The 13,256-nt window shown below is 43.8% G+C and overlaps 1 protein-coding gene across 15 annotated transcripts in view; it reads right to left on the bottom strand.

The window, feature by feature from the left end:
* Positions 1-13,256, bottom strand: part of lrrfip1a (leucine rich repeat (in FLII) interacting protein 1a) — a 45,861-nt gene that overhangs the window by 22,643 nt on the left and 9,962 nt on the right. For all 15 annotated transcript variants that reach the window (XM_068702075.1, XM_068702076.1, XM_068702077.1 and 12 more), the window contains exon 2: positions 3,955-4,041. In XM_068702075.1, coding sequence (XP_068558176.1) covers positions 3,955-4,041 — 87 coding nt within the window. The remainder of the gene's footprint in view (positions 1-3,954; positions 4,042-13,256) is intronic.

Raw genomic sequence — 13,256 nt, forward strand, 5'->3', positions numbered from 1 at the left:
AGGGTCTGGTGGGGGGGGGGGGGGGGGGCTTTCAGTGGTTTATAACAACAATTTCAGGTGTTCACTCTTCTCCATGGGACACCTTTCATCCTGTGAGTCATCATGTTTCACTATTAGAGGGCACCCTACAACTCAGGCCTTACACTAGAGAGGTCTGTAGACTAAAATGCACCAACTATGATAAAGTTGTAATTGTGGTAGATTTGCTGTCCTGATGATCCTTTAGCCAGACTTCTTAAACGGTGTTGAGTCGTAGAGCTGTCACAGAGCCTACTCACAACAAGGGCCACACCCCTGATCTGGTCCTTTCACGTGGCATCTCATTGGACAACTTACGATGCACAGATGTCAGTGTGTTATCCCAAACACACCATCTGTACGCAAGTTCAACTTAAATAAATGACATTAAACAACAGTCTGAACTGCTGTAATAAAATATGCCACAGCTCCTTTCCTCAATGAGACAAAACATCGTTAAATTACAACAAAAAAGAGCACTGCCTAACACCCCCCCCCCCCTCACTGCTGCACCTCATCGGTTCAGTACGTTAATCCAGACTTACTACCACTGTCTCCCTTGTATGCTTGCCCAATACATGGATTGGCTGCTTTGTACTTCTGGCTCTCCGCTGACCTCTGCATCACTTCAGCAACAACAGCACTCCTAGGTGATCAATGGGAGTCTGGGTCTATAGCTCCGGTCGGGATCGCAGTTCACGGCCCAACGCGGCCGACCTCCGCATTGCAGCAGGCTCAAAGAAAACGTGCTTCACCTCGCCTAGTCATGAAAACAAAGTCCTCCTCACTTACAAGCAGCTGACATGGAGTTATAAAGGTCAGTATAAAGTGGTAAATACAAATAAAGATCTATGTATAGCGCAAGCGCAAGAACTGACTGGGGGGATCTTGTCTGCTTACTTATCTCCAATTACGAGTCTGGACAACCAATTAGCAAGTGAGCGGTGAGTTACACAATGGGATGAATGTTCTCGGCCATTCCGCTCAACTCACCGAGCTCCCATTCTTGATCGGAGGGGTTCTCGGGCGCCCGGTGAGGGCGGCCCTCAGCCCCCTCCCTGCAAGCCGACGGCCGGCCGTCCTGCTGCCCTCAGGGTGCCAGGAAAGGCTGCATCCTCCGGCAGTCAGCAGGTAAGACCACGGCCGGTCATGTAGGCAGGATTATAACGGACGACGCTCAGAGATTTGAGCTCAGACCAACGGAGGCAAACCGCAAGGTTCTCGTTTGCAGCTACGCGGCCAGTAGTCCACCGTTAAGTCCCGTCTCCAGCGAGTGAGAAAACGTCCAAAAGTCCCCAAGGTGGTTGTGAGAGCGGCGGCCCATTGCTCATGTCAGCAACACGGCAACAACAACCGCTCCACCAGGCCGGGCCGAGGAACACACACACCCCGCTAAGCTACTTTGGAACTCAGCTAAGGGGTTTAAGGGACTCACAAACACGCGCACACACACACGCACACACAGCTTAGCAATGCGTCTGACGGGTGTGTGTGTGTGTGTGTGTGTGTGTGTATATGTGTGTGTCTGTTGGGGCTCACCGCCTGTGTTTTGATTGCTGAATAATTGAGTGCTGCTGGAATGCTGATTATCCCAGTATACCTTAATGGGAAAAGGATTCGCTATCATTATAAGCAACAAATCTATTTTGTAAAAGAGTTCAGAGGGATGTAAAGTGGTCATTGTTTAAGGAAAGAGAGAGTAGGGTTGGGCAATGTGACAAAATATATATATATATTGTGAGATGATAGAAATTTGTCAATCGTCTGGGATATTCTTTATAGTTTTAAACTGGGGTACAGTAGCTAACCCTTTGATTATCTCTACTGCTGTACACCCATGGGTAGGATTTCTTTATGGCGTCAATAATGTGACAAAGTACCTTTATTATTCCAGGTATACAATTCACAAGATTTGCCAAAAAAACGGACATTCCCATCTGAGCATTTTATCTGTTGTCCGTTGAATTTCAAGCCTTATATCGCATCACAACAGTACATATACTGTGATAGATGACATTGCCAACCCCTCGCAAAGGACTAGTAAACAACTCCAATAACAACAAACACTGTTCGGTTACATAGAAGAGCTGACTTGAGAAGGTCCAAGGGCTATTATGTCAAAGGTCACCAGGGTTACAGGTAAATACAGTTTAAGTGGTCTTAACCTCCAGATCATCTCCGGACGCCCATGAGCAACCTTTAAGTGTTACATTTTGACAGGTGAGAGGTGTTCGTTTGTGTGTATGGGATTACACCAGGCTAAGAAAAGTGAGCTAGGAAAAGCACAACTCCCCATGCTGCAGCTAAGAGCAGCTCAACCAGAGAAAGAGAAACTCAAGTAACAGTCCACTGACCTGCAGTCTCCACACACACACACACACACACACACACACACACGAGTCTCTGCTCTGCACCTGTTTCAACACAAATCAGAATGTAGTGCCGGGGCCAACACTGGCACTGGAGGTGCAAACCAGAGTTTTAGGATGTCTTTGGTCTTTCTACTCCACTATGACGTGTAAGCTTTGCTATAAATATTGGTAAAGGAAGAATCCATCTTTACATACATGTAACGCCTCTTGTGCACAACAGGCCCTTTTCATTAAGGCCTAGTTATTCCTGGAGGGCGTCACCCAATCAGAGTTCTCCAGGTATCAACTGCAGAGGCTACAGATGTTCGCTAAAAGTCCATATTTAAAAAACGGTCCTCCCAGACGTGTACATTACAGATAACAGACTGTAAATAACTGTTGTACTCTGGTTTAGATTAAGAATCGGTTAAAACATAAAAGGTTTAAACAACATAGTGGCAGGTGTGACAGTGTGCTTTTGGTTTTTTATCTCCACAACAGATCCAATCAAACGTGTGACTTGACAAGTTTCCATAAACAGCCTTGGAAGGTTTTTATTTTGATTTGATTTGGCCTGAGATAAAGTGGAAAAGGGTTAAAACCTTCTGGAGAGAGGAATTAGTGAGCCTCTTCACAGCGGGACGCTACACTGTAAAGAAAGCAGCCACGTTTACGGCCACTTACCTTCTTTATTACTTGTTTAATGTTTCCTAAACCAATGGAGCCTTATGACTAAGACATAAGCATATTTAATGTGTTGCTGTATAGTTTGACACACTGCTTTAAACACAAATCCACTTTCATCAGGACAGCGTTTGGGATGAGATGAACCGACGTCTTATCACCTATATTCCAGATGTTTCGCATCATTTTGAGAAAGATTCCATGTTCAGATGGGCTCCAAGAAGGTCTATGGTTCATTTTGGGTTTTGCAAATTCCTTTTTTGTAGAGTAATAGTTATTTGGATGAAGGTTATGACATTTGAGAACAGAGGTGATTTATAGGGAGGAGGTTGTTTTATCAATTCATCCTGAATCACTTTTCTACATAATGTGTTTCTTCACATTTTCTGCACTTTCTACGAACAACAACTAGAAAATCCCCGTCGGTTCTCCGTTTACACCTCTGACCCATAACCCCCCCCCCGGATTTAAGAGTCCCAGCTTAAGAGCGTAAAGCACTGCTGGCAGGAAATGCTTTAGGTCTCAACTGCCAACAACAAAGTAGCAACAAGACCGACAGAATCCTTTTGTTACCCGAGGGTCATGGATTATCAAGCCATGTGGCAAACAGCAGCACCTAGTGTGACAAACGGGAATGTAAAAATGTGGCATGAATACGCTGAACTACCGCCAATGGGAAGCTGTTTGGTATATATATATATATATATATATATATATATATATATATATATATATATATATATATATATATATATATATATATATATATATAAATAAATAAGTGTTACAAGAAGGGATACATGGATAGAACTCTTCAAACCAACATATGCCTCCAGGCCGTGAAGCCCTTCACAGTTACAGCTGTAAATGCGAGAGTGTGTCTGTGACTCGTGACTCGTACCTCTTTCTGCTGTCGCTCCAGCTCCTTCATGCGGATCTCTCTGGCCTCTGCCCTCGCTGCCCTCTTGGCTGCCAGCCTGGCCTCGGCCTGAGCGGCAGACGGAGAAAGAAACGGAAACGGAGAGAGAAAATAGGAAGAAAAAAAAACACAGAAAAACAGAAGTAAGATAGCTGCCAATTTAGCTGGACTAAAGTGGCACACATCTACACATCTATAAATGCTGAACACGCGTGTGACCAGACGTCCAGTTCCTCGACAGAGTTCTTAACAGACATGGGAAGTTTAATGGTTTAATGGTTGGGAAGTGAATGCGCCATACGTTTCAGCAACTGTCACAGTCTGAAGAGTAAATGGACCCTTCATCTAAAGTTGCAGGGTCCATTGAATCAGTGAAGACAATCAGAAAATTGATTAAAGAGACTCAACACTGCAGTATGTGGCAGTAGACTGGACTACCGGTGTTGTAGCAGTGTCTATAAAACACAGAATATCACTGTGAACAGATGTAGTGGACTGTATTTAGAAGGATACAGCCTTGTGGGAATGTAAAGACTGATGCAGACATGCGGTCACAACGACGTGTAAATGTGCGCATGTATGTAGATTTCTGTATTTGAAGGCATTCCCTCTGCTCCACTCAGCACTCGGGCAAGAGCAGGGCCTTCTCCTTAAAAGGACCTCTCTGAGAGCGCGTACGCAGACTGTGTGTGTGTGTGTGTGTGTGTGTGTGTGTGTGTGTGTGTGTGTGTGTGTGTGTGTGTGTGTGTGTGTGTGTGTGTGTGTGTGTGTGTGTGTGTAAGCGCTTCCTTCCTCTAGCTTTGTGGCCGACACTATGCGTTTGCAGTCTGTTGGCCTCTGGGCGGAGTCGCTGCGATCCCTCCAACCAGCACGCTAATGCATTTCCCCAATGTCAGTAATTGTGACCAAGCAACAGGAAAACACCAAGAAAAGAGTCGCTATTGAATACTATCCCTTTCTCAGGGAACTCCAGTAACTAAAGGGATCTCGTCTATCTCCAGGACATAAACCAGATGAATACATATTCGACTCTCTTGCAGGATGCGGCTGTATGTCTTAACACTTCTTTTCATCCCAGAAGATTGTAATGATCTTCACCACTTTACTGGTTGGGAGACTGCTCCTGATGAAGAGGAAATCTGCTGCACCCCAAGCATGTTCTTAAACTGGAGACAATAACATTGTCTCTCCGAGAAAGGTCCAATGCGTTAATATTTGTTTTTGTAGTTTCCCTGCAGGTATGTGCTTGTGTTATTGTTCCGGGTCTAGCGAGGTTGGGCGCCATAGACTGTTTATAAGAAGTGGACATCGTCATCGTGACGTCCCCCATTGGTTTGTGGACTTTTCTGCAACCAATGAACGGAAGTTATCATATATGGAATGTGGAGAAACGACGTAGAGACGCCTTATAGGGCTCTGGTCAATCACAGTAAGCCCCGCCCTAAAGCATCCCCTGCTTTATGGTGTGTTTGACTCTAAATGGAGCATAATGTACTAAATGAACATCATGCTGTATTGAAGAAGACTGTAAACTAGAGATTGAGACCATAAACTCATGTTTACAATGTTTACTGAGGGAATAAATCAAGAGAGAAGTAGAGTCATTTTAGACTAGACTTCTACACAACCAGAGGAGTCGCCCCCTGGTGGACACTAGAGAGAATGCAACTTTTAAAACACTTCTGCATTGGTTTCACTTGTCACAACTTTATCACTTCTTGATAAAACAAATACACGTCTTTGTTCCTTAATGGCACATTCTAAAATGCTACTGTATTTGTATATGATGCAAATGTCGTATAATTATATTATTAAACATATTCAATTATAATATTGGTAAAAAAACATTTGATTATATGTTGGCATGTGAGCGATGTCACACTGTGTTTGACTGGCAGTGCTGTTTGCTCTCTCTGCCCGGAGATTCATGACCACAGAACACACGTACTATGTCACTGGACGGTGGTGTACGTCGTCTATGCTGTGAGACGTTGTACCTCCACTGCATGTTCCCCAGCTTTATATTCACTCAACTATGTGTGTTGCCGCTAATGTAGGTATTCACTACGCAAAAAAAAAAATGGCAATATGTAGCAATATTGCCATAGAATATGACTTATCACAAAGCGACCGCACTGTCATGGTTGCTGCTCTCTGTTGCTGCACAATGCAATATGGTGCAACCTGCAGAGGTCAGTGCAGCAATGCTTGTTCTCCGTAAATGAAGCGCGCACGCTGTTGAAGTTATAGATGTGGGATTGAAGTTACGAGCTCTGAAGTCTGCAGACTTCCATGATGTCCGTCGGCTTGAGTCGGCTCTTGAAGGGGTTCAGAGAGATGGGCGACAGACGTCTAAAACGTTGGAACAGCAGGCTTGTTGCTGCATCAGTAGCGATGCTTTTTACCCTGCAGCAGCAAGCTGCGTGTGTGTGTGTGTGTGTGTGTGTGTGTGTGTGTGCTGAACACCTCCTGCTCAAGTTTGTGAATGGGTACCTAGACATCTATGTAAAAAAGAGAATGTTGTCCTCAGTAAACACCGACTATAACTAATCAAGATTCATCTGAGCGATGAGGGAGGTATTCCAGAAATAACCCTTACTGATTGCTGCTGCCGCCCCCCCCCCCCCCCCCCCCCGCTCACTCACTGACCTTAAACAGCATTTCCTCTCAGTCAATGATTGCCCATTGTCCTTGGGATTCTTAACATTTGTGCCCGTTTCAGACGCACACACACACACACACACACACACACACACACACACACACACACACACACACACACACACACACACACACACACACACACACACACACAACGCCTGTACCTGTGCTGACGCATCTCCTCTGAAGCGTACAGGGTCTCTCTCTTAAAACACATTATATCTTCCATGACCCTTGCGGTTGACAAAGTTGCAGCGTCAGAGGAGCAAAGTGACGTCAGTCTTTTGGCCTCCAGCAGCATAAATACAGCTCTTAGAATCCTCCGCCAACATGGCCACTTTGCTCTCAGGAGGCCGGAGCGCTGATTCTCACGAACTCCAGCTTACAAGCTCAGGGGGTCAAGAACGTTTACTCTGCTTTTCATTTGTCATGAACATTAAGTTGCACGTGACCTATTGACTTCATTCGAATTAAGGGCAAGAGAAACAAAGTAAAGACGTGTGACTCGATAGCAATCGGTTTGGGTTGGAAAGAATTGGCAAATATGTGAAGAGACGTTTTAAATGTAGGTGTCAGATGGGTGGGTGCTACAGGACCACATGCAATACAACACAATGCAACAAGTGCCAGGACATGCAGACAATCATATCGTACTGGGTAAGACCTTCCTGTGAATGAAAACTTACTTGACACACTGTGAATTGTCCGGATGCAGTAAACCCCACCCAACAGCAGCAAGATCAGGAAAAAAACAACTACTAAGAGTTATTTCCAAGTCAATTACTCATTTTGTTTCTCACTATTCTGTCATCACCTCTTCTGTAATCCTCTGTTTAAACCGTGACATGACTTTAATCTGGCCGAGAGAAGATTCAGAAGACAACGCACGCAGTATTGAAAACGTTTCAACTCAGAATCGATTCGGCATCTCTGATCAACCTTTACAGAGACGCAAAAGTAACCGAAGACGACCCCTAATCCCAACACATATATTATGTTTAGACACGGACAATACATCATACGCTACATTAAACTTATTTATTCTTATTCATGCCAGAAACAGCATTACTGGTGCACAATAAATATAAAGCCAGTTAAAAGAGAAAAGTAAGCATTCAGACTTTCCGGCCTCCTATAAATCATGTGCAAAGTTGTGTTCTTGCCGTTTTGTAAACCGTCAGTATCAGAATGGTTTCAGAACTAAATGTGTGAGAGCAGCAGCACAGCAAACCCCCTCTTACAACTAAGAGGTGTGAAAGATGTCATCAAACTCATCTTCACCCCGGGCCACATCAGCATCACGGTGGCCCTCAAAGGGCCGGTTGTAACTGTAAGACTGTACAACTGTAACTACTCCCTAACATATCGTTAAATAACGGTCTCTGCATTTGATTATTGTTTATTCAAGTGTTAAAAGATTGTACATGCAGTTATATAAATGTAAAATTATATTTAAGAACATTTCTGTTGTTATAACATAAATCATTTTAATTTAGGGTTAAAAAAAAACCCACATTACTCTACATCCAAGAGCTCCTCACTGACGGTAAGGTCTGCCTTCAGCCTCTTATAAACACTGATAGATGATGTGTGATAGATGATGTGTGATGTGTGATGTCTGTGCTTTCATCAACAGCTAATGAAGAAGTTCCTGCTCGTCTCTTCAGCTAGCTGGGTTGTCAGATTGTCTGCTAGTTCCTGAACTCGGGTCTGCGATGGTGTTTCTTTTACATCTTTAGAAGTGTGTATCTGGTCGGAGTTCACACACCTTTAATCACGCACTGGGCTGTAGCTGTTGTAAATATATTCTGCTGCGATTGCAGTCTGCCTTTTAATTCTTGGACAATTTTATGTTTTTCTTGGAAGCTGACTTTTGCTCCGTGTTCGGTGTCTAAATGCCGACGTAAATTGTATTCTTTCATCACAGACGCTGCCTCATGGCACAGAGGCTGTGCTGGCGGATTCGCGGGCCACATAAAATGACGTGGCGGGCTGGACCCGGCCCGTGGACCTCGAGTTTGACATGTCTGATCTAGACATTACTGTGTACCGTTTTTATTGGGTGAGACTGCTGCGTATGCTTTACTGTACAAACATCGTGTTCCTTAAAAACTATTATTGCCGTTTGTATATAATTCTTTCACAAAAGTACCTTCTTGCAGTTATCAAAACACACTATTATGTCAGTCAGTGTGAGTGAGTGGAATCCTGGATCATCAGTGTCCACACATGTTGTTCCTACGAGTGAACCGTAGGTGCCTCTAGTCACAAAGATGCATCTAAATGGGCCAAAAGGCAGAAACCCACATCATCCTTCCTCCTCCTGTGCAGCTATTTATACTGACCTACATGCTCTCCGATTCTATCAAAACTGCTCTAATTCAGCACCATTTCAACAGGGTGACCGTCCTCTGAGAGCAAATGAGCTAGTTCATCACAAGATCGGACAGAACCTTTGAAATGTTAAACGCTGACAAGAGAAGAAAAGAACTGAAGACTAATTTAAACCAGATTGTGTGAAGGTGGATTATGTAACAGTGTGTGTGCCCTCGTTACTTGTAGTCCTGACTTGCTTTTTTTATCTAGCAACAGCTATGTTATGAAGCCAAAATGGCAGCAAACTATATTTCACATTTCAAAAATGTAAAGATGGTGTTTTCCTTCAAGATATCAATTAAAAAAATAAAATCTACGAATCAACGCTGCTCTGATTTTAAAAATATAACATATAGTGTCGTACTTCCTTAAAGTTACTAGATGAAGAACTTCAAATTTTCTGCAAACAAAACCTCATGCAATCAAATGATTAAACTGGTGCTTTGATTATTGATTCAAAAAATTCTACACTTAGTGGCTTTGCAAAGGACAGACCTATCGGCCTGGCTTCTGTGGACCTGAACCCTTGTGTCTGACAATCTACGAGGGCGTCCTGTCTTCACGTCCCTCCAGAACTACATGTCAGTCTGGCGTCCAGTGAGCTGAATTCCCACGGCCCGAGCCAGCCTTCATCAACCAAAATGGCCGGGTATTTTAATGGCCGCGGGCGCTGACAGGCAGGACAAAGACGGCACACAGAAATGACTCCGATTTCTGACCAGCTAAGAGGTTTGACTGAGTTTCAAATGAGGTGGGACTATTGCGTGGATACAAACAGTTCGCCTGTTGTCCAGTTAAAGATTATGATGACTAACTGGGGGGGAAAAAAACGCTTGTTTCCTCTTTGCAAAACCTTATAAAGCGCCCAGATGTTGCTTAAAAGGGGAGTGGCTGCTAGAAGGCTCAGCTCACACTATTAAAAGACCCAGACATGAGTCAACTGAGTGGACGTCTTTTTCTCACAAGGGGCAGAGGAGGATACATTAAGCCTTCGTTTCCAAACCCTTACGAACTCTCTCACTTACAGAGGAAAGTACACCGACACCAACCATGAAAAACCACTTGGTTCATGCAAATGGTGAGGGTCAATTATGCGAACATCATCAACGAGAGAGCACACAACAGGTGTGCTCTCTCCAGCACCAAACGGGAAGCAGCAAAACCGGGAAGACGAGGAAAAAACTTGGGGAGTCTCAAGAACGTGAACCAGTCTCGTTTCTCTTGGAACGTGGAAAAGGAGGAGAAGCTGCACCACATTCTGAGCCGCCTTCCCTTTATATATTTTTTTTAGCCGTTTTTTTCAGTCCAAGCCACTGCGCACACAAGGGCAGCGGAGGCCAGAACACTTTTTATAAATGTACATTTCCACATGGAGCGGGATGGGAAATAATCTCAAAAGGAATCTAGTAACATAATATAATAATCTAATAGGCTCTGACTAAAATTCTGTCACTTATGACACATTGTCAGACTTTAGTCTAGTGTTCTATTGTATGGAAGGAACAATGTGAACTGAAATTTCATGATAGCAAAAATCTAACTACGGTTTTCATTATTCTTTCTTTTTTTGTACTGGAAAATATTAAATGAATGAATCAAAGATGATTCTCAACTGTTTCACACAGCCTTCATGAGGGGATGGAGTTTGCTCCGTTGTCAGGTTTAGTCAGTTTAGTTGCAGTAGCATCTCGTCAGTGATCTTAACCATGAAAGTTCATTCTTGACTTTGGGAAAAACTAGTTTAAAATCAATTCAAAGTGCACTAAGTTTTTCCAGAGCAAACTCCTTCCAATGACGAAGACTGTTGAAAGCTCCAAAAAAAAAAAAAAAAGTGAGCGGACCTTCAGGTGGGAAGGCTTTATCAAATCACTCAATTTGTTTGTATGGCAAATTCAGCCGCATACTATGCAGTATATTAAAATAGGTCTTGTATGTACATAGTCATTTTGATGTTTTCCCTCAATAACTAGGACTCAGTGGATATCTATACCCACTCACATAGCAGAGTATAACGGCTTACTGTCTATTTTCAGTGTGGTTATCTATTTAGGAGGCATTGCCAACTTGTTAAAACTAAAAAGATGGAAGGGCATATTTTTAAAAAGGGAATATCTTCAAATATTAAATCATGAAATCATTTCTTACTGATCTTTTCCAGAGTAATGATTGTACATCAAAACGCACTAGCCTCTGCCTCAATACAGACTCCTCCTATAGCCCTGCATGCTCATGAAACCCCTCTGACTGCTGGTTACTCGAGGAGTCACTCCCGTCTGCCTCCACTCACACAGCCACGCAACTGACCCTCAGCTGCCCCACGAACATCTGGAACAGCTGTAGAGCTCTGAGCACTGTAAACAAACTAGTTAGCCACTGTGAGGGCTGCAGCATGTCAGGAATAAAACAAATGGTGTGCTTCAAGGATCTCCAAAAATAGAAATCAAGCGAGGCAGCTGGGTTTTAACGGTGAAGAAATGCAATGAAACCATCGAATCCACAATATAGTGTCGGGGAACCGGCTCCTCCCATAGAAGTACCAATGAAGTGTTTCATGCCCAGCACATTAATATTAATAATCAGGAGCATTCCTCTCAAGAAACTGTGGGTCTTACTACATAAAGACTGTAGTGTGCTGTATCGACCACTTCTCTGTTAGTAAATATGACATATTTTTGTGGGCGGAGCCGAGGTCTTAATATTTCTTAAACTGCACTGCACTGTTTTTAGCTTTTTAGTGTTTTAATGACTGTTTTTAATGTTTCAATGAATGTTCTTAATTGGTTTTAAATCTACTTTTCTTTTGCATCATGTTTTGATGCTTTTAATGGTTTTATGTGAAGCACTTTGAATTGCCTTGTTGTTGAAATGTGCTCTACAAATAAACTTGCCTTGCCTTGCCTTGCCTAGGTCAAGGCAGAATAATTCTCTGAACCCGTTAGCTACCGCTGGCTAGCAAGTTTTGTTTGCTTGTTTTTTAGCTCCTTGTTCATCTCCAGAGCTGGCTAGTTAGCTAGCTAGCTTCTGGAGCTCCTGCCTGCTCTCCTCACCAAGTAGTCTCTCAGCGCAGAGGAGTGAGATGGAGGGCGGCATTAGCAAGCTAGCTAAGAAGCCAGCCGTCCACTAGTTAGCTTGCTAATAACCGCCGTGCTTTGACGCTACACTGGTTACAGGAAACAAGCCCAACCCTCTGATTGTTTAGCCTATTAGCAACATTGCTCTCCATCTCTCTGATAGTTTAGCCTCCTGCGTGAGCGTGCTGCAGGGGAGGTTAGCAGAAGGCTAAGCTAAACTATTAGCAATATTTTCTCTCCATCTCTGAAACACAGTTGTATCACCTAAAATGTGTGCAATCTGCCACCAAACTGTACAACAGGATGTTTGATGTCTGACTCAGGCCCACTACTCTGGTTTGCCTCCAGTCCAACACTGGGACATAATCATAACGTCAGGGTCTTTATGACCATCATTTGAGATATTTTGGTTGTTACTCACATGTTTCCAATTAGCTACACACTGTGGGGCCCTCATTGTTTTCTTTGTGGGAGTAATAGGAAGCTTCTTGTAGCCTGAAAACAGTGCTTCAGGCAGCAACAGTTTATGTTGCAACTCTGACTGCTACTAAAGCATGATGGGAGACGTCGATGCCTCACAAGAAGTTGCACAATGCAGCTCTGTGAGCGCGGCGAACAACAGGAGATCCGTTGCAGAAAGAACTTTCTGTGACAAAGGATGATTTATTTCTTTACGCTGCATGCAGGGGGTCACACACACACTTTCAAACAAATATGGTTTACTCCCTTGCCTCTGAGCAATGACCCAAGTAGGAGAGGTCACATGCCTTGCTCACAGGCACACTGACATGGTTTAGCAAAGGGAGACTGTGACGGGCTGTGACCTCCTTTACACAATAAGTTTCTCCTACTCATCACAGGGAGTGCTCCAGCGTTTTCTACATCTTAATAGAGGAGGACATTTTCCCACGCCACACTTCTTCTCTGGTCCCGACTGGCACCATGAGGCAGCTCACATTCAGCTCAGGACTGTGCAGCTGGCCAACAGGGAGGTGAAAGGAAAGGAAAAACTCTGCGCTCACTTCGAGGAATTTGTGGGCATTCACCACAGTTAAGGCTATTTTCTGTTCTGGTCCTCAAAATGATGGCAGCAGTGAACTCCCCACTGACATCTGGACAGCAGAGTCATTTCCCAACTTACACCGCAGGGCGACTAACTCCACTCTTGAGACTACA

Source organism: Cebidichthys violaceus, unplaced genomic scaffold (assembly GCF_023349555.1).
Source record: "Cebidichthys violaceus isolate CVI_PGR_0920_01 unplaced genomic scaffold, fCebVio1.0.p SCAF_80, whole genome shotgun sequence".
Taxonomy (NCBI): Eukaryota; Metazoa; Chordata; class Actinopteri; order Perciformes; family Stichaeidae; genus Cebidichthys; species Cebidichthys violaceus.